The sequence below is a fragment of the Gallinula chloropus genome, assembly GCF_964237585.1.
Source record: "Gallinula chloropus genome assembly, chromosome: Z".
Taxonomy (NCBI): Eukaryota; Metazoa; Chordata; class Aves; order Gruiformes; family Rallidae; genus Gallinula; species Gallinula chloropus.
This window is the reverse complement of record NC_140089.1, coordinates 63,896,113-63,918,456: the sequence shown is the minus strand read 5'-3', so window position 1 is coordinate 63,918,456 and position 22,344 is coordinate 63,896,113. Positions and strand designations below refer to the sequence as shown.

The following is a 22,344-nucleotide window of genomic DNA, read 5'->3' as shown; positions in this document are numbered from 1 at the left end:
ATTCCTCAGGCACTGGTCGGGGCAGGGTGTGTGTGTGTGTAAAGATGCACGTAGGAAAATAAAGCTGTCGAAAGAAATGACGAGAAACTTATCCTCTAACGATGTCCAAGTACCCATTTACAGCCTCCCACCCCCGAACTACTGGTGCCCACTACTGCTGTGACGGCGAGCCGGGAGGTCAGCGTGAGGCTCTGACCTGCGAGTGCTGGGAAACAAGGAAGTCTGTACTACGGGTCACTGGAAGCAACAGACCAGCTGACGCCGCAGCCCATGCTCTGAGTTGTAAAGGGCCGGCAAACAGGGGCCGGTTAGAGACGAAGCTGCAAGTCTCAGGTGCGCCGAGGCAGCTGCCTGCCTCTCGCAGCAAAGCCCGCCTCGCACCGCGACGCGGCTGGGCCCCGCCGGCAAGACACCGGCAAGCGGCAGCCCCGCCCGCGCCGGCCGGCTGCCCGCCTGCCTGCAGCGCCACCGCCAGGCCGCCTTCCCGTGGTGCGCAGGGGCCGGGCGAGTTCCGCCCCGCTGCGTTGGCACCGCCTCCCGCCACGTGACCTGCCCCGCGGTGCTGGCGCGTGCCCGCTGCTTCCGGGCGGGGGGGGTGGAAGCTGAGTGGGGTGTGTCGCGCCGCGCCGGTAAGTTTGCGGGAGCGGGAGGGGAGCGGTGGCACCATGTCCGGCAACGGCCTCAGCTACAGCGAGCAAGGGGGAGACACGGTGCTCGAGCTGCCCCAGGAGGTGTCTCCCTCCACGACCCCTTCGGCTCCCGCGGCCTTCGGGCTCTTCAGCAGCGACACCAAGAAGTAAGGGGGCTGGGCGGGGCTGGGACGGGCGGTGGGGGCCCCCGAACCCTCGGCGCCCGGGTGGGCCCGGCGCCGGGATGTTGGGGGTGTGAGTGGTTTCGTGGGCCCGAGGGCGGTGCTGGGCTGGCGGGACCCTGCCCTCCGGCGCGGGGGGAGGAGCGCGACCTCAGGGCTTCTCCCGGGCCGGGGCAGCTTCAGGGGCCCGCGGCGGGGACGCGGTGCCTCGGCTGGCCGCCTTTACCCACCCCCCACCCCCCCCGCGGTCCGGGGAAGAGTTCCCTTGGTTCCCCCTGAAGTGTTCAGAGTGGAGCGGGTGATCTGTAAAGTTTTTTCTTTGGTCTGTTTGGAAGATTTCCTCTCGCTTTCCCTTAGATTTGATGGCCAACCGTGCAGGCACTAGCTTAATTTTGCCCTCAGGTGTTTTCTTGAGGTTTTGTGTCTGTTTGTTGGCTTCGTGCTGTGTTTTTGTTTTGGCTTTTTTTTTTTTTTTTTCTCTTTAAAGTACTTTCAAGTATTTGTGGGACTTGTAGCTGGAAGTGTAGCTAATCATGGCGAGGTGGCCAGCTTGACGTGGGTGGTAACAGTGTTATGTCTTGGTCAGAAATCAAAACGAGGAAATGAAGGAGGAGGAAAAAAAAACCCAACCCCGAGTTGTAGCGCAGCGGCACAGAAAGCCTTCAGCCCCTTAAAGGAAAAGTGAATTGGCAAGGAAAAAATGTGTCTAAATGGAAGGACCAAGAGGTTTGCTAAACTGGAATTGTATCCTACAACAAATTGGAAATCTATTCTGAGAGCAACCAATAAAAAGCACCATAAACTAAGGTCTCTTGTACATTAGAAAATCAATCGCTTCTTCAGTTTGATTGTTCTGCACAAAGAGAACATCCATGCTCTAGAAACCTCAACTGATGTGTTTATTTTTGTGCCACACCAAAGTAAATCACAACAACATGAAGCTGCTGTCACTCTGATTCTTAGTTCTGTGAGACAGCAGCTGATAGGCCTCCTCAGTTTGCCAGACAAGTCACATTACTCTTCTGCTGCTATTCAACTAAATACTTTATTTTTCATTCCGTTCCAGTTGAAATTTTCACTGCTGTGGTGCAGATGCTCCTCTGCCAACTTGTGTGTTGCAGCTGATTTACGTTATTTGCATCCTTCTTTTCCTGTCCCCTTCCACAGAAACAACTTTGCACTGTAGTTCTTAACTGTTGATATGCTGCTGCTTTTCCATGGGGAGGCTGGGGGAATGTACCTTGACCATTGGTGATGGCTGTAATTCCTGTTATAACTCATTTAATCATAGACTTCAGACTGTTCCAGATAAAATGTAGGGAGCTATATACTTCATCAGATACAGAAGTGGAAGGGACTAATTCTACCTGATGCTCTCCAACAACCAGGGGAAATACAGCTCTGGAGGCCTGAGATGTTTTGTACATGTGTAGGTATATGATTGCTTTCAGTTTGGAAGATCCAAAATGGTGTGTGATATGCCTGTATGTCTTTATTAGTTGCTCCTCCAGGCTTGCTCTTACAGGAGGGGAGAGGAGATCCATCCTCTAAGGGAAGGCCTTGAGGGGAAAGCAGACATTGATCTCTGTGGTCTTCTGTAGCTGAGAAGCAAGGTCTTGTTGAAATAGGAAGTTATCCATGGTTCAGACCTGCGTGGGTAAGCTCTAAGTAAGAACTGGACATTTGAGGAACAGACACTGTGCAGGGAAGACTACGAAACTTCTGTAGTGTGAAAAAGCCACTGGACTGCAAGTGAGGCTTGTTGTTAGAAAAGCAGACTGCACTGTGGGCTGTTTGGAAAATATGGTAATCATGGATCAGGTATGTAGCATGTGTGTTGTCATAGCCCAAAAACTCATTATTGAGAAACAGACAACATTTCCTTTCCTTAGAGCTGAAATGGAAATTTTCTTAGAAACAGGGACTGCAGCCCAGGTGGAGGACTGGTGCTTTGGTTTTGTGTTCTTTAAACTGGACAGGCCTGATCCCTCCCTACTGAGCATACACAACACTACAAGATGTGTCTGCATCTTGAATATTAAAGTGTGGGCATACTGGAGTATTCCACAGGTCAAAATAAAATTACAGCTTTTCAGAGTTGGTTTGCTGATCTCTCTTGATTGCCTCCCAGTGCAGCTGAATCTGACCTTTGATATGCTTATGCCATTGGTGTGTTTCAGTACTTGGCAAACCTCCTGTGTTGCTGAGGAAGAGGGATTCTTCCTTAGGCCTAGTGATGATGCAGTAAGTATTGTTTCTCAGTAGAGTGACATCTGCAACCCAGAACATTGCTGCAATAACTGTTGGACCAGACTTGCTTGTTGTCAGTTCATCTGAATGACTCCATGTGGTTGAAGCATAAATATCAAGATACTGCTATAAACACTTTCTTAAAAATCCCAGTTTCTTTTTCCTTTGTGTTGTCTCTCTTGTCCTGATTGCTATGAAGAGTGTCAGAAGAATTTTCTGAACTGAACTGTTTATTAGGATAAAACTGTCTTCAGTCTTACAGCAGTTGTTATATAGTTGTTATATAAAATGGCCTATGACGAGTTGCACAGAGGCACAAATGAGTAGGCTTAGTCCTGAAGTCTGAATTTGACCTAATATAAGTTATTTGTCCTAGCTGTTTTGCTATTAGCATTTCATTAGAGATAGTCATCTAAAGTACTTACCACCTAAAGGTTCTGAGCATCCTTTGGTGTCAGAAGCCCATGAGTCTTATTCTCCTGCTGAGGCTGCCTATTTTTATCTTTAGCAAGTCAATGAATACATTATTCATTAACTTTCAATTACAAATAGTATATTCAATTCAGTTAATGAGCCATAGTATTTTCTTGAGTGTCAGTGTTGAGGTTTGGTTGAGACACATGCTTCAAAACTTCTTTCATGATGACATCTTAAACCTAAGTGGAAACACTGTTAGAAGAAGAAGGATGATGAAATAATCACTGAAATAAACAGTTATCTAGATATAAACAAGATGCAATAGGTTGCAGATACCATGTGTAAATAGTATGTCTCTTATTAATTGTATGTGTATCCAGTGCAGGGGGTGAGAACTGAAAAAATACAGCTTTGATCTGCTTCTGGTGTGTAACTGTGTAACTGTTCAGGACAAAAGAAGTGAGAAAAGTAGGAGGTTTTTCTAGATTATTACACAAATTAAGTAGAACATGTATATAGGAAAGGGTTTTCTTACCATTTCTTTGGGTAAACTGAAGCTGTTCTTGAATAAGAGATTTCACAATACATAGATGAGACTGGGGCTAACTTTTTCTGTGAGTATTAAATTCTGACTGAGGAGGCAAACGTCACTTGCCTATTTGGTACCTGTTTTAAAAAGTCTTTTAGTTAGTTAAATCACTTCAAGTAGGTCAAAGGTGTATATTCAGAGGATGGTAACTCTCTGTTCATGCTCTTAACTGTCTCAGTAATTGAATAAATGAAAGATCTTACTTATGTGGGATGAGTCAATTTAAACCTTGTTTAGGATGGGTCCCATTGCATGCCTGGAGGTGTCTGCTGTTCCCCTCTCCCATGCTTGTCACATGAGCAAACATGGTATTCCTTGACACAACTTTTATAATCACATTTTAGGAGTTTATTTGTGTGTCCAGGTAGGTAGTCTGACACTTGCTGTGAACTGGTTGTATTCTAGACACAGGTCACTCTAGGTGCTCCAGATGTACAACATTTGCCCTCCCCACATGTTTGTAAAAGAAGAAAAAAGGTCAGGTTGTGGCCCACTAGAATAATGTAAATGGTCTACAGACAAGTCTTTGCCCATAACTGGAGTTTTCAGCAGAAAATCGGTGGGCACCAAAGGTCATACAAATCTTGCAGACAAGCTGGACCCAGCGTGTGGACCTCAGTTATTTCTCCGCAGCTTAGATTGGTGCAGTCCATGAAATAAGCATTGCCTTCTTGGAAGACTGTCAAAATGATCTGTATAGTGTAGAGAGGTACTGTTTGATACAGATCACCTAAATTAATGAGGTATTTTTATAGTTATGCTGTTGTGCTGTGTATCTCTCCAACTTCTCTTAAAACTTGGCGAGGTAATTAGTAACACAGAATCCAACTTAGTTGCATACATTAAGGTGCAACTATTATTGGATATAGTTGATTGCAGGTGGACAGGAGATTTTAATATATGTTGCATTTAAACCAAAATTTATCTGATGTAATATTAAAATACAATTTTCAAGAACCAAAAAATATTACACAATTTCAGCAATAAAACTAGCTATTGCTGTATCTAACTAAAATCTGAAAGCTTAAAAAGTGAACCATATGAGTAATGTCCGCTGATATCAGTTGATAAGTACAGCGTTGAAGATGGCAAAATTTATAACATGCATTTTGAACTTTACTGATTTGCATCTTTAAACTATTCCTGCCAAGCAAAATACATTTATAATTTATTAGACTTCTTTTTCCTGCAGATCTGGCCTATGCATTCTGTGAGCTATTCATCAGAAGGCTCGTCAGGGCTGCAAGCCTCTTTTTTTTTATTTTTTTTTTGCTGAGACTTGCAAGCCTGTTTTGCAGAGAGCTGATACAAGGTGGTGATTTCATTAAGATACTCATTCCCCAATTCTCTGTGCAGAAGACTCTTCCAAATTCATCAGAGCTAAAAACTTGCTTTCAACGGCTGCCAGAGATCTTCCAGGAGTCTTAAATTGATCTAGTTTTGCCTTGGCATATCCTATTCAACCAGTCATGGAAAGCTTGTGCATAGACTGCCATTTGTGAAATTCTTGGAGGAGACTCCAGCCCTCATGTTCAAACTTGATGCATCCACTAGCACATTGGCATGTCTGCTCTCTTTCCCCATCTGTTCTGATGGCGCTGTGCCCACTAATATGGTGAGAATGCCAGTGTCGGTAGGATGTACAGTCCAGCAAAGATGAAGGGTTTGGATGAACTGATGACTTCACAATATAAAATCTGAAACCTGTAGTCAGTACCAGGATAGGGACTAGGTGCAGTATGTGAACATGGGCAGAGCGTTTCTCCAGCTGACATTGGCCAGATCTGATGGGAAGTGACGTGCAGTGAATATATCCTTATTGCTATGCACTTGGCACATATGAGAATGCAAGCAATGAACTGTTGATTTGCTGTGGTTGTAATGTGGTCATTTAAATTTTTTGAGGCTCTTTTAATTTCCTCAGAAAAGTAAGTTTTATAGTTTAAGGTCTTCACTGTGTTTTCTGCATGTTTATTATGTTGTGATATATTTGCCTTAGACCTTTGCTATGATCTGCATCCTAGAAGTATGTTTTTGTAACACTTCTATAAGGTTGACACAGGGGAGGTGGTTCAGCTCCAAGGAGTAGCTGAGCACCACAAGCTGCTTGCTCCCAGCGGAGAAATAGACAGAGCCCCTGTGGGTTGGAGTAAGAGTGGATTTACTGACAAAATCCCCATGATGGGGATCAATAACAGCAAATTACTCTTATAGCCTGTGATAACACAGAGTACCTTATTGACCCAATGATAACACAGACTACTGCACCAACAAGAGGATCAAGAATGCCCCAGCTGAAATTTGACTGCCCTGGAGGCACCCAGGAGCACCTCTCCCCACCCCCTTTTATGGGGGAGTGATGTGAGGTGGTGTGCAAAACAGCAGGAGTTAGCTCAGCTCACTTGAGCCTGCTGCTTGGGGAGGTTACCTCTGGCCAGGCCAGGCCCAGAAGAAAATCCAGATTTTCTTAGTTCTGCTTTTCTGAAGACTCTCTTTGGCTGTGCCATCCTGTAGTAGTTTTCTTTCTTTGAGAAGACAGGAATTCTTCTGGTAGGTAAAGGTCCTGTCTAGATAATGAACAGCATTTTAAAGCTCTTAAACAATGTTTCTAATACATTATGGACATACCTGTAAATGTACTAACAATGCTGTAGGTTCTGACAGTGATGGCACCACCTTTGTGGTGGTACCTTTAAGAGAAGCCATTCACATGACTTCCAGGAAAGCTGGAAATCCTTCCTGCTTCTCATGCTACTGTAATCCCCTCACTACTATCAAATGCTGCAAAGTGATCTCTGACTTCCGATCACTGGCCTCAAGACAGGCTGTAAATTGACTCTACCCCTTAAGTGGCAGCACCACCTCAAATGCCAGTTTTCTCTGCAGATCAGAGATCTGTAGCAGCAACTTCCAGGTGTGTTCATGAATGTCAGTTTCTCAGACATGGTAGTTTCATGACAGGGAACTGGGAAGATGCTTTACTAAGTTCTAATCACACTTGTCTATAGGCTTCCTCACTGAGCAGGATGAGACTGTAAGTCATACAGATGGAAAGTGTTTTGAGGAAACAAGTAGAAAAATGATCATTAAATGAGTTAAACTATGTTTCTGGTCACACTGTAATCAGTCTTGTTCTTCTCCAAGGCTCCAAGCTGTAGAGGGTACTATAGTTATCCTGGTTTTTCCATACATCTCTGCTGTGTGCTGTTGTTTGGGATTTTGGGTAGTATCTTTGGCTTTCAGATTATGTTTTATCTCAGTTTCTCTTTAAACCACAGTATAGTTTACACTCCTAGCTAGATGATTTGAGCCTCATTTGGAATAATAATTGAATTCTATGTTGGTATTGTGAATTGGCAATAAATACAAATTGTTATAATGGAAGAGAATGGCAATGCTGATCAGCCACCACAAGGTGTCATTCAAACAGTTTGTGGTGTAGTGTGAAACATAGAAAACTCAGGTTTCTTCATTTCCTGGTGGAGGAACGTCCCAAATCAACAGCAGAATAAAGGCAAATTGCAGCATGTGTTCATTGCCATTTTACTTTACGTTTTTCATGGTTCAAAAAAAATCAGTGTGAAAGAGTTCCTCTTTAACTGATAAATGCAAACTGTTTAGAGTTTACACAATAGCCTGAGCTAGAATAGGTCAGTTTATTTTAAGGATTGTGCAGTGCTGGTTAAATGTGGAAAAAATGATTTTTTTTTCTTCAATTATTATATGTTTATTTTCTGGGGGATATGGGATGTCCTGTACTACTAGGTTACTGCTCAGGTGCTTAGACCAAAGGCTAAGCTGCTCTGGAAGTGTGGATTTTCTGCTTCAAACCTGGTAACATGCACAGTATTTTGAACTTCATGTTGGAATATTTTGCTATGCTGCAGGCAAAACCTAAGCAAATCTTACTGTGCTGTGGTTAAAAGTATGGTATCCAGATCAGAGAATCCTAAACACTTCGAACACAAGAACAATGCAGTTGATACCGTTTAACTGATGGTATGCAGTTGATGGAGAACCTAAACCAAAAATTGCATTATCCCAAGTCTGTTGAATGGTTCTTTTGTAACTTTTGTTCTTGTTTGATAATGGGTGGTTCCATAATATCAGAACTGGGGAAGCTTGCTTCCTCCCCTGTGGTGGATTTGTTTTCCATTTCTTACACCTTGCAGTAGTAACGCACAGCCGTCCCTGTTTATGAAGAGCCTGTGTCACACCCTAAGTTTGTTTAAAATACCCTTCTGTTTCATAGAGGTGAATTAAACTGTTCCCAGCGTTTGGGGCATACAGATGGCAAGGTGAATCATAATTGGTCCTATTTGCAAAACACCAGGCTGATCAACTTACAGGAGTAACGATTTTGTAGCTAAAGAATTATTTTTGCATTGCCAGATGGGCTTCAGTTGCGGTTTTGATACTTAGGAAACTTTTCTTTTTACAAAGAATAATTGGTTACCCATTTAAGATTAGTGGGCAACTTCTTTCAGTGATTGGGTACATTAGAACTGTAGCAAATGTTGACAATTTATGAGTTTCATCTTACAGTGTTGCTAAAAAGAACAGGAGATGTGATAAAAGTGTATCTTATCAGGGTGGAGTAAGAGTTCTCGTAAATTTTGCAGAATATGTAGGTGCAGTGGCAAATGACATGCCACTGATTATGTACTAGTATTTTAGCACAATTTAAAGATTTGTGATATTTCCTGTAGAAGGCAGAGTAACCAAGAAGCACAGATTTGACACTGACATGGCTTGCTTAAACTGCAGTTGTGCCTACCCTGTCTTGTTTTTTGTAGAGGTGGGTAATGTTCAGCAGAATCTGAAATACAAGTCTTAATCTGAGCAAGATGCCAGTTTCAGTGACCAAGTGTGTGCTGGCAAAAATATGGCATATTCATAGTTGATCTTTAGTTACTGTTTGCAGTAATTAGCTAACAGTCAGGGTCCTTTATGACATAAGACTCCAAACTGTTAAAATAGATGTACAGTATACTCTCTTGGCTGTCAAGCTCTAGTTTGTTGGGTGGTTTTATTCTTATTTTGGGGTGTTGGGGTAGAGTTTCTCTAAGGTTTGGTTGGTTGGGTTATTCTGGGGTTTTTTTAATGGCAGGGGAGTAGGTGGAACATGAAGAAGAACTAGAAAAATCTACCTGGTGATTTTTATTTACTTTCTTACAGTAACAATTAATTAATTCTAACTGGTAAGCCTATCATATTCATACCCCTGTTGTATCCCAGAATGGTACAGAGAGAGGCATATGAAAAAAGCAGTGGTTTGGGGTAGAAAGACAAAAGTGATACCCATCTTGAAGGCTACAATCATATAATAGAAAATGTAAAGGACTATTAGAAATCTTATTATTTCACTTAATATTTGACCAGTGATTTAAAGAGATTGTATTATTCTGGATGTGTTTTGTGATGTCTAACCTGTTGTATCATCACAGATTTGTCCTGTGTCGTGTTTGCTATGAGAGAAAGTTTGGCGATTAATTTGATTTTCTAGTTTACACTCCTTTAGCTTTCAAATGCTAGTATTGAGGAATACAAGCCTGTGGTGGTAGACCTTATAAGAGCAGCTGAGTACTGATTCCTTGGTCTGTTGATAATTGGTTCATTGCCCTTTTTGGTTGATGCTGTGCAAGTAATAATGATTGTTTTCTTGGCCTGTTCATGTTGTTTCTGGGTGTAATACTTCCAATTATAGTTCTACCGATGCTTTCAACTGGCAGCTTTTTAGGACAGTGGTGCTGTATTATGTGGAGGATAAGACACCAGCCTACAACTTGGGAACTCGGGGAAATCTCTTGTCATTCTTAAATGTGGCAGTGGGCAGGTGGGAGTCTTTTTGATTTTCCTTATTCCCTCTAAGAAAGTAATTTCATCTCTTCTTACAGTTAGGGAAAGTGGTTTCAGAGGCAATTTATTTACTCTTTGTGGTGGGTTGACCCTAATTGGAGGCCAGATGCTGACCAAAGATGCTCTGTCACTCCCCTCCTCAGTTGGACAGGGGAGAGAAGATAAAATGAAAGGCTCATGGGCCAAGATAAGGACAGGGAGAGATCACTCAACTATTGCTTTCATGGGCAAAACAGACTCAATTTAGAAAAAACACCCTACTTACTACCAAGCAAAACAGAGTAATGAGAAGTAAAACCAAATCTTAAAACACCTTCACTAGCCCTCCCTTCTTGCCAGGCTTAACTTCACTCTTGATCTCTTTACCTCCTTCCCCTCAGCAGCACAGGAGGACAGGGAATGGGGGTTGTTGTCAGGTCATCACATGTTGTCTTTGCTGCTGCTTCCTCCTCACACCTTTCCCTGCTCCTACATGGGAACTTTCCCATGGAAGACAGTCTTCCACCAACTTCTCCACAGGTTGCAGTTCTTCACCAACTGCTGCAGTGTGGATTGCCTCCATGGGGTGCAGTCCTTCAGGAACAGACTGCTCCAGCTTGGGTTCCCCACTGGTTCACGAGTCCTGTCAGCAAACCTGTTCTAGCCTGGACTCCTCTTGACAGAGCTATCAGTCCAGCCAGGATACTGGTACTGCACAGGCTCTCCATGGGGTCACAGCCTCCTTTGGGCATCCACCTGCTCCAGCATGGGGCCCTCCACAGGCTGCAGGTGGAATCTCTGCTCCTCCATCAACCTGCTTGAGCTGCAGGGGGGCAGCTTGTCTCGCCATGGTCTTCACCATGCTTCTCAGACTGCAGGGGAATCGATGTGCTGGTGCCTGGTTCACCTTCTCCCCCTTCATCGCTGGCCTTTGGGTCGGCAGAGTTGTTGAGTTCTTCCTCTCACATCTTCTTGCTCCTCCTCCTGGCTGCAATGGACTGCTGCTGTTTCCTCCCTTAACTATGTTATACCAAAGGCTCTACCACTTGGGACTGTTACTGTCCTGCTTCATATACCTCCATATTATTCCCAACCTATCAGATTAGGCTTCTTTAAACCTGGTTTTGCTGCTGAGATAATAAAGCTTATATTTCACTCTTCTATAATATGTAGGCAAGTCTCTAGGGATAGAATTCTTCTCAGAGTTTTATTGGGGAATGACAAAGGTATTGATGCAGCTGGGGGGTTGCTTGCCTTTTCCCAAGCTCCTGGCAGGTTGACATAAGTGATAAAGAAATTACTTGTTTAACATTGTGTACTGAAGGACTGTCACTTCAGAATAACTAATGAGCATAGAAACATGAACAGCAGTGTGAGACTTGCATTTATGTTTTCTGTTTTGAGGAGTTTTACCTAAGAACTGAAATTGCCTTAAATCTTTTTAATCCCTTCGTAATCTTAATGCTATTTTTGTGCTGTACAATAAACTATATTATCAAACGCTGAAATGCATTTGCTTTTCTCATTGTTCATTGAGGCTGCTGATAAGAGTTGTTTTGGGAGGGAAATGACCTTTGAAATCTGTGTAGGATATTTGTTTCTAGAAGTTGAAACAGAGAGGGAGTGGGCATCCTGTTACTTAGTAAGATTTTCTTCTTTTGAGTAGACCTTAGCCTTGACAGACAAGCTTAGTTGACTGAAGTAATTTTTTTAATTTATTTTAAAAAATATTTTATGTAAAAGAATGGAACGAAGTTCAACAATGCTGAGTAAAATAAGTGAAGTGTCTTGTACTATTAAATCTGCTCTTAAAGGGCAAAACTTTGAGGTTACACTGAAACCATATCTAACTGTAGAAGAAAAAAGGCTTGCTGCTGCTGACCCATATGAACATATGGAGCAATATTTTACTCTGTAAGTATCTAGTGCTTGCTAATCCTGGATGATAATTTGTTAGAAAATATTTTTTAAATTACATCACTGTGTGTAGCAATTAATTACCAAATAGGTTTATCAAGAAGTTGTGGGTTTTCTGGTTTGTTTTTTTTTTCCCCATTGATGCTTTACTGTTAGGGAAGCAAGGCTGGTTTTAAGCAGGTCTTCAAATTTGTCTGGTTTGTATCTTTTCTGTTAACATTTCAAAATGCTTTAAATATGTAAGAGAATATTTTCTGTGAGCTTTTAGAATTTTATCTTTTTCTTAGTATTTTCCTACTCATAACTCATATTCATCCTGTGATTTACTGTCTGTTTTCTTTCATTCACAACTTCTGGGAGGTAGTCTTCAGCATGTACTTGAAACCTGTGCGGTGTAACTTCCCTCATTTTTGCTACTTGATCCTCAAGTTCAGATTATTATTTCCACATTTTCTACCTTCTTACTTGGAAATTTTGTTGACATTTTTTCATGTTACCTTGCTTGTTAATTTTTTAATGTGTTAAATGTACACCCAGACTTTATCTTAAGCAGCTGCTGCAACATCTTATTCATGCAATACTTTTCTTTAGTCAGATACTACTTTTTATTGAAAAATTGTGGCTTTATTGGATATGCCAAGGAACCAATTCATCCTCCTACCAATTATGAGAACTATGTGATCACAATTTAGTAACATAATCCTGTACTTCTGCTTTTACTGATGTCTTTACCTCAGTTTGTGTCTGATTATGTGGAGTAACAGTAGGAACCTGGAAACAGGATCATAGAACTAGAAGTAACTTTCTAAATCAAGTCCAGTCTTCTGCTGTGTAACTTTAGTAACTGTCATACAGGTTCTTTCACAACCTAAGCTTGAAAGATAAGGATTAAAGCTTAAGCAGAAGGAATTGCAAGTCTGAAACTTCTGTATTCAGCTAGAGTTAAGTCTCAAGCAAGGTGATTTGCTCTGGTCTAAAACAACTGAGGTTTACTTAGTATCCTGTGAGGAGTGGGTGGTCCAGAATGAGCATAGTAAACTATGTCTGTGGCTGGGAATGGTAGGAATAAAGAGAGCTTCCAAAAGTTAAATCAAGCTAGTCTTCCTGAAAGGTTAATGACAAATTTCACAAAGTGATTAAAAGGTTAAACCAGCAGATTGTTAAAAGCATTTTTAGGTATAACCCGAAACCACTAAATACTTGATTTCAAAAATCATGATGTAGTGCTGAGGGAAAAGTATGGGGTGGCTGACACAAGTGTGAAGATATACAGTTGAATAAGTATAAGCATGTTTGAAGTGAAATCTGAAAACCAGAGAGCTAATGTGGAGGAAGGTGTGCCTTTAACCCAGGGAGCTGGAAGGAGGGCAACAGGGAAAGGTCAGTGAAATGAAAGCATTATTTAAACAGATCTGTCAACTTGGGGTGGTGTTACAAGAAGAAAGGTATACTGGATGTTATCACTTGACAGGAAGGCAGGCAACTGTAGGCATACTAACCTGATCTCAACAGTATGCAAAACTGCAGAACAAAGTTGAATGGGAGGTATAGTTTAACGGACTGATGCAAACAACTAAATGAAAATATCAGGAAAAGACTCACCATACAGTTCTTTGAACAATTCCAGGACTAACTAAAACCAGTAAAAAACTTGTGTCATGCAGACAAAATATGAGGTTCCAACTGGTATTTTGGCAATTGTACAGGCAAGGAAATGGAATATTTCCACTTCTTTACTTTAAAGATAATACTTAAATATTAAGCAGTCAAGTGGAACCAGTATTTACAACAGGCTGTGGTAGTATCTCATGAAACACTTGGTTTTGAAAAAGCAGTTAGTCTCCTGTTGAAAGATGCATGTAGGTATCTACATCCAGAAGTTTGCATTTTTTTCTTCTGGCTTATTAGGCAAAAAATGTGGTTTAGTTTCCACACACACCACACCCCCCATCTGATTGTGGTTCTTAATTTTGTATATATATATAGAAGTGTGTGGGCAATCTGGATTTCTCATGGAGGGGCACAGAATATGTGCAGTACTTGATGTGAAAATACAAGGAAAATCATCTCCAGAGTGGCACTATCCCTTGCAAGTAGGAAAAAATGCTATTTATAGGTTTATGAAGTAAAGGATGAGAACATTTTGTCTCATTAGAACTTTGCCTTAAACCTCTTTTGCCTCCCTATCTGAAATTCAGGAAGCCTCAAGACTTCAGCATTCCAGCCAAGGTTCAGTTAACAGCAGATTAAAGTTGTATGGGCTTGCATTATTGTTGGAATCTGATACATTCTTTTACTACACACTTAATTCTGGTAGGCCAGCATGTTAAAAATCTAAAAATAGGTAAGGAGGAGCAGTACTTCACCTTATGTTGCTGAATTTATGCAAGAATATAAATACAGTATTCTGGTTTTAATTTTTATTTGTCTGTTGATGTTTTACTATGTTTCTACCATAGAAACGAAGACCTGAAACAGATGTTAGAAAGCAGTAAGGATGCTGCGAAGCTGGATGCTATGAAACGAATTGTTGGGGTATGTGATTTTTTTTTTTAATGACTACTCTTATTTGTTAGTGGATCTTTTTTAATTACTGTTTTTATTTCTGGATATGAGTACTATTTTTGTTTAATGGATCCTGTATGAAGTCAGCATTTGAATCTCTAAATGGTGTTTAAAAGCTACTGTAAAGTTCTTAATTTGGAATTTTGTGTAGAAATTGCTATGTCAAAATATATGCAGTCCCACACTTTAAAAACATTTATGTAACAGTAATACTTTCAGTAGAGAGGTGAGATCATAAATGGTGCCTTTAAAGATACTTCAATTGCTCCTTTAATTCAGCAGGCAGGAAACCACAGAACTTTGCAGGAGTAAAATGACAAATTGTATTTAAATTTTTTCTTTTTTTGATTCTGTAAGGACATGTTTCTAAATGAGTGTGTTGCCTGTATATTTGACTGTGTACCCATATTGCTCACTAGTGTTTAGCACCACTGTGTTTTTAAATCCTATAAACTAAGTATCAGGAATTTGATAAAGTCTCTATATTTCTTCTTCAAAGTTTTGGAAGAATGTGCTATGGAAAGCTGTGCAGTGTCCACGTGACCTTTTTGAGGGGGAATTTCTGCACTTGCATTCTCTCATTGTTCCTTCAGTCTCCTCTGGATATGCTTTTTTTTTTCTTTGCTTGTTTTATATGTGAATTAATCTTAACCAAGTATGTAGCAATGTGAGAAGGCACAGGTTGTACCATGCAATCATGTTCTTTCCTCTTACTCTAGAGCTAGGGTTCTCTCCATTATACTCTAGTAATGAACATTTTACTTAAGCTGTTTGTCTTCTGCTTTTGCCTTTGATCCTAGTCCTGCCAGAGACATCACTTACCTATTAGATCTCTGTGACCTATCAATTACTGCATCATAACTTTTTGTATGTGTGAAAGGTTTCTTGGTTCATCTTCTCCAATATGATAGGGGGTAACAGTCTGGAATATTGAGGTCCTGTTGCAAGAAATCATGGCTTTTAGAAGTGCCATGGTTTCAGCATTTGGTAACATACATTCTGCTTCCCTCAGAAAAGATCTTTCTTGTGGTTGGTACTGTGGGCAGGAGGGCTAGGAAGGATTGCCTGTTGCTCACTTGTTTTTGTTTATTGTTTGCTTTTTTTTTTCAAAAAGGTGGCCAGGTCTTTATCTGTATTTGGAAACAGTCGCAACTGAACGTGTGTGTATAGGGGAGTTAAAAACTATTAAATTGAGTCAGCCTTATATTTTAAACCAAGTCTTTACTAGCTTGTTAAGTTTTTTCTTTTTCCCGCCACAAACAGTGCTCTCAGAAATGTGTGCAGTGAGGAAATGCACTCATAAATACATGCTGCTACATATTCAGAGTAGTTCTTAACAACTATTTATTTTTCTAGAAACGTATGATACCATCAAGCTGGGGATGTGTAGTGAGCACTGATAGGTCCTTGATGGTCTTAGGCTGAGCTGATTAGGTTCAACAGCTTTTTAGCAGGGGAAGGCAGAACTCCATGGAGGAAGTTCTGCTCCCCTATGTTGCAGCTCCAGATTTCTGTCTTTACAAGTTCCCAGAATTTTGTTTCTTTCCCTGGTCTAAGCACTGCGATGCTAGAAGAGCACTACTTTCTCATATGGCAGCAGGCACCTTCTATTTATTGATATTATTTCCTTGCTCAGCTGTCACTGCTTTGCTTAAAGCTCTAGCTCACAAGGTTAACCATTACTTGACTGCATGTGAATTGTTTGAATTACTGGATCCTCTGTGTTCAGTCTCTTCCATACTTTCAACATATTCTGTGTTTAAACTCTGTTTAGTAACAGAAACCTGTTAACCAGCCTCTGTTTCATAGAACAATCTGAAACAAGGAGCTTTACAGGCCAGGACTGGGACCTAGCACAATTAGCATAGGTTCTTGCTGGACACAAAGATGCTTGTGTGTTACCAGTTGTGTGCTTACACTAAGAGAGATCTCAGAGATGGGATGTGCTTTCCAGAGATGAAAGCCTTCCTCTAGCCTTGTTATTAGGAAAAAGGAACTCCATTGACAGATATTGTTTAACGTATTTCACTGAAATGTGTATTTTCCCTAATTTTAGGTAGGGGAAAAAACTGTGCATAACAGTGGTTTTCTTAGTGTTTTAGCAGACTTCAAGAGCCTAAACCTTTATTTGTCCGTATAGGTGTGATGGAAGAGTACCAGAATGGTACTTACGGCTACTTTTGCTACAGCTTTCTCCTTTAAGGAGGCTTGCAAACTCTCTTCTGGGAAGAATGACATTCATTACAAATAATAATAAATCTGTCATGCAGAAAATTACCTTCAACACCACAATTTCAAGTACAGGAGTAGTCCAGTTTTGAGAATTACACCACCCCTCTTGCCTGAAGGTTTCTAAGTCTATATTCTGCTAAAATGTGTATGTATGACTATAAGTATGTGACATCTTTTTTCTGTCAGTATGTTTTTTTGGGGGTTCTTCCTTACATGAATATCATAAAATAATTGCACTTACTCTAGAATGCAAGTTTCTGTCTGTATGGTAACTCCAGGTATGTAAGACAAGACAATTGGAGAATGGCTTGGCACAGCAACATGAATGACATGATAGACCTCAGTCTTGGGAAGAACCGTTATGTTCTTTCAGGTTAATGATCCATGCGTAAAGGAGGATTTACACTAATCGTTATGACTTAATGAGTCAAAATACACTCTTTTAAAAGACCCTAAATACATATTTACATGGTACACTGGAGTTATTATGGTTGATCAGTTAAATAATGCAAGTAATGCATAAAGTCATACTGTTACAGCCTAAGTCCAAGGATCATCCCTGTTTTTGAATAACATAATTGCTGCTGCATCAATCATCTTGTCTTGATAATATTTTATTCTGTAATACTTCTCTGCAATGCACCTTGCTACTAAGTTCTGCTTGACTCTGGTCATTCTGAATCTGGCATTTATTACAAGGACTCCCCAGTCATGACAGAAGTGGGTTGATTTAGATTCTTAGTTAAAACCCTTTGAAACCTCTGTGATGTGCTTGCTTCTTCGTTTGTCACTTGTGCTTTAATACAGCCACAATAAATATTTTAAGTTGGTTAAATTGAAATGTCAGGCTGGACAGCTACTCTTCAAGCCTTTTGAAAGGCTTGCTCAGTAATAGCTTGAACTACAGCTACCTCCTTCTAACCTCATACAAAACCATGCAATATTTCAACAAATTGTGTATTTGTGTTTCTTGCTTTTGTTATGTGAAATCCTTGTTCTTTAAGTCCTTGGTATGTTCTATCAATGAAATGTGTAGTAGTATCAAGTTTAATAAGCTGTATGGTGTTGAGTAATGGTGGAACTGTGAGGTGGCTATGAACAGCAGTAACTGTAGTTGCAAAACTTGTGTACTTGTCTCGGGTCCCTGCATATTTGCTTGTTTTAGTGAGCTCTGGTTCTTTCTGATTAGCTTGCCATTTGGCTGACTGGATCCTGCCCATGACCATAGCTGGGGGTGCTCTTAAGCTGTATTCAGCAGCACTGTGATTTGATATAACAAGTTCATGAAATTTCAGGGTTTGCAGGTTGGACATGAAGTACTGGCAGACATTTTGCTGGAATTAGATCTAACACATAAGAGTTGTGCAGCTGTAACATATATTGAAGTATTTCATTCCTTCTGATGTACTTTGTTTCTTTTAAGTAACTTCTTCCTTAAGCTATACATACAAGGGCTGAAGCTAAATAGGGGTTTTGTTATTTGTGGTCTTTACTGAGTTTGGTTGTTCACTACATGCCCTAGTTTCAGATTTCTACAAGATCAAATATGAAAACTGTTCCTTTTAAAAAAAAATCACAATGGGTTGACTGATCTTGCTTTTACCTTTGTGATTTTTTTTTTTCTTCTGTGTAAACACTTCGAGGCCTTTATGTTTAACTTGCTATGGAAAACAACCTTGCTTTGTTTTTGAAGTGTGATTTCATTGGGTTGTTTTTTTTCCCCCTTGGTTCTGTTTCACACAAAGTATGTTCCTTTTCTCTGGAACAATACCATCCAGCACTCTGGGGTTTTGTTGTATGGACAGTATCTTGTAAAGTCAAAGTCTAATAGTTAATATAAAAGCCCAGACTTTATCTTCCATGTCATAGAAATACAGATCTGGAATAAATGCCTATCTCTTAAACAAACCATAACACCCCCCCCCCCCCCCCGAAAACCAACCCGCAACCAAAATGAACCCACTGCTTTAACTGTATTATTAAATCGCTAAGATTTGTTCCTTTGTTTTTTCTTTTTAGATGATAGCAAAGGGAAAAAATGCTTCTGAGCTGTTTCCTGCTGTTGTGAAGAATGTTGCCAGTAAAAATATTGAGGTATTCCTATAGTTCATTATGCATAATGTTATAGAAAATCTGTTTATGAAAATTTCATGTGATTGTATCTGACTTTAACATAAACCATAAAATCACTCAGTTTTTTAACATAGAATTTCTGAAGGTTTAATTTTCAGTGACAACATAATCGTAACAGTTTAACATGGAAGTAAAGGAAATCTGCTGGGTGATTTGGAGGCAGGAGGAAAAGTTTTGTTTACGTTTTTTAAATAGATTGATTTGCGAAAGTTTGTGGAAGTGTATGGTGGCAGTTCTGAGAAAAGCTACTATTGTTTGAGGTGTGGTGCTGCACACAAAGTCTGAGTAGGGCTTGTGCTGAATTTTATTTTAAAAGGTCTTGCAGATCAAGGCTGAGAGGTAAGGGTTGGGTAAAAAGAGTTTCCGCTGTTCTAATCATGTAGCGTATTTATAAAAGGAGTGTCTCTGCATTAGGGTTGCAGAGTGAGATCAGGTTTAACTCATTTAAACAAGTTTGTGTATGAATTCATGGTTAGACAAAATATGATGTTACTAATGAAGTGTGTTTAAACCGTTTTTTTTTTGTTTCTCAATATTTAAATATTACTATTTAGGAAAATTTTAGTTTAGAGAAATTGTTTAATCCTTGATTAATGTGAATTCCTGTGATTCTAGAAGATTACAGAGACGTTGCTGTCAAATATCAGAATCTTTTGGAGACGTGTGACTATTTAGGGTGTTAAGAAGATTGGTTTGCTGTTAAGTAAAACACGTTTACATTTTGCAAGATTTGGACATCTTAAAGCAGGGGATGTGATCTTATTTTGTATTTAGAATTATGAAAGGAATATATGAAGGGTCAGACAATTTAAACTTCCTATAAAAGCAGCTGATGAAGTCATCTGTGATAGGAGTTAGGAGTTAATTTCTTGAGGTAAATTCTTTAATAAATTTATTCAAGTTGCAGTATATTCTGTGACTTATAAGAAGACATGTTTAGTAATCGTGTCTGTTCTTACTCCAATATCGTGTGTTAGACATACAAAATAGCTTGGTCTTGTATCTTTTTTTTTCTTCTTGTAAAGCAAGGAAAATATATCTTGGACTAATGAAAATTCAAATTTTGAAGGAGTTATAGTTGAATGCACCATTAACATTATGATGTGTTTATAAATTCGTATGCTTACTGTGTGACTTGATAAAATCTACATTAGAAAGTTGTACTACCAGAGGTTTTTATGAAGGAAATGTTACTCTGATGCCCACTACAAGTACTAGGCATGCACTGTCAGCTTCAGTAGGAAGGTGTCAAGAGTTAGTTGACTTGACAAATGAGATTTAGGTGAAGGTGAAGTCTCTAGTTCCAGACTGCATAGTGACCAGCAAACATCAGTTTGAGGAAAGCAGAGTGAGCGTGCAATGGTACTGGTTACTTCTGACTGCCCAGGATCATAAATTTGGAAAAATGCAGGAAATAATGGTTTCAAGCACTGGGCTTTAAAAAGAGCGGTAAATTGAATGTATGTGTCAATTCTTCTATCATCTCCTGGAATTACTTCCTTCAGCCTCTGTTGGTTTTTTTCCTGGCTTACGGCACTGAAAATTTTATTTGCTGCAATAACCACTTCAGCAAACTTCTGTCTCTAATGTGCTGTGATGTAGCAGGTCACAGACATGTTCGGTTTTTTTCTTCCTTGTTTTATGTGGATGGGTAGTGAATAGTGGATAGTGAATTTTGAGTAATTATAGCTTTAAAGAAGTTATTCTTGTTTAGCTACTACTCTAAAACTTTGTGGTTTTCATTCTTTGAAAGAATGCATCTGTTTGGCTGAAGCCAAGTACTGAGCTCTGGTAAGTCAAGGAGGCATGTGTGCAAAAAATTACAATTCAGAGTTTATCAGAACTTAAGGTATTAAAATAGTTTTAGAAATTATAGCTGCACTGTTCACAATATGTGATAAAAGGAAATGTGACAAGGAATCATGCTCAGACTAGTTAAATATTCTCTTATTTAACTTGGTTTTGTGAGTTCAGTTGCTTACACTATGCCTGTGAGCACCCTGGCCTGTGGTGCCAGCCCAGGTCAGATCACCATTTGTTCCACGTACTGGCCACCATGGATGTAGGGGCCCCTATGGCTTGAGGTCCTGTTCCAGTTGCTGGAGTTGCTCTTAAGTCTACTTGCTCTAGTCTGTTTAGTTTCATGGGCTCCCCAGCTGGAGGCCTCACTGTAGTTGCTGGCACATACATTCACCTTCATGCTCAATAGAGAGCACCTCACCAAGGAAAATGTTTAAAAATGGAATTTAATGAGAAAATACATGAGACCCTGCTGGTCTGATGCAGGGCACAGAGGGACTGATGTACCAACCAGCAAACTGTTTAGAGATGTCCAGCCATTTTTATCTGCTTATCCCTCTCCTTTTTTCCCCCCTCTCCAGATAACATAGATTCCTACTATTTCTCCTTCACTTTTCTTCCCTATAATGTCCCATAAGTCTTGTGCAGTCCTAAAATACTCTTTATCTGCATCCCATACCTGTATGTGGAAAAGCCTCTCAGGTGCTCTGTTGCTGACTCTTGATGGGATCAACACCTGGACGTGAGAACTGAGGCTCCCCTGACATGGTCCTGGGAGGCGTCTGATAGGGTGTACTTTTCTCTGAGTCCTAAATTTGGGTTCCTTCACACAACTGTGTCTCTTTGCATGTCTAGGCTGATGATTCCTGTCACAGGCTTGGGAGAAGCTGGGGCAGGATATTACTTCCAAACACTCCGCCACCACCCTTGTCTCTGTGCTCCTTTGTGGGTATGCAGACAAGGTTTAATCACACAACCTAACACTAGCAGAAGCCTTTCACTGGTTGTATTTTATGGGCCTCGTCTTATGTTTTAAAACAAATTATGGGAATTCACATGTCTTCCTCTATGCTGTAGATAAAATTCCTTCATTACTTTTTGTTCCATCATTTAGTGTTAACATATGTGTGCAGGAATAGATTGTTAAACTGTAAAGAGATAAAGTCATTCAATAAAGTCAGCTACTAATTTCTTCATCAAGGTTAGTCAGATGACAAGTTCAGGTCATAATACAGCTTTACTTAGAACCATCAAGTTAGCACTTCTGGATCTCAGAAACCCTTCTTTTAGTCCAGTTTTAAGATACTTTGCCAAATTTTTGCTAGATTTTTCCCTGTCCTTAAGAATTCTTAGACGACTCTGTTGGTACAGATTGCTACAATGCAGGAGCCTGAAATACATCACTTCTCCAGAGAGACTTTGTATACAACTGACTTTCCTGTCCAGAAATGGCTGCTGGGTGGTTTTTTTGCTTTTTTTTTTTTTTATCAGGGCTGAATGCTCTGATACAGGGAAATGGAGGTGAAGAAACAGTAGAACACGTTCATTTGTTTTAAGAGAAGCAAAGGGCATCTTATTGTTTACAGAAGTGCCTTGTGATTTTTGTTTTTATAAGTACACTGACCTCAACTTGATTTTGTGCATTATGTCATGGATGGTAAGGATACAAAAAGTGACCTAATAAACAATTGGTGGTATAGAACAAAAATAAGTCTTGGTCAATAACTCATGGAGTTTGATGTGCTTATATTGATAAACTAATTAAACAAATCTGCCTGTGTTCCTCAAGCCT

General features: G+C 40.1%; 1 protein-coding gene across 1 annotated transcript in view; it reads left to right on the top strand.

Moving 5' to 3' along the window:
* The first annotated feature begins 656 nt into the window (after positions 1-656).
* Positions 657-22,344, top strand: part of AP3B1 (adaptor related protein complex 3 subunit beta 1) — a 162,253-nt gene continuing 140,565 nt past the window's right edge. Inside the window, exons 1-3 of the mRNA XM_084278227.1 lie at positions 657-796; positions 14,282-14,357; positions 18,639-18,713. Of these exons, the coding sequence (XP_084134353.1) occupies positions 666-796; positions 14,282-14,357; positions 18,639-18,713 (282 nt within the window). The 5' untranslated portion in view covers positions 657-665. The remainder of the gene's footprint in view (positions 797-14,281; positions 14,358-18,638; positions 18,714-22,344) is intronic.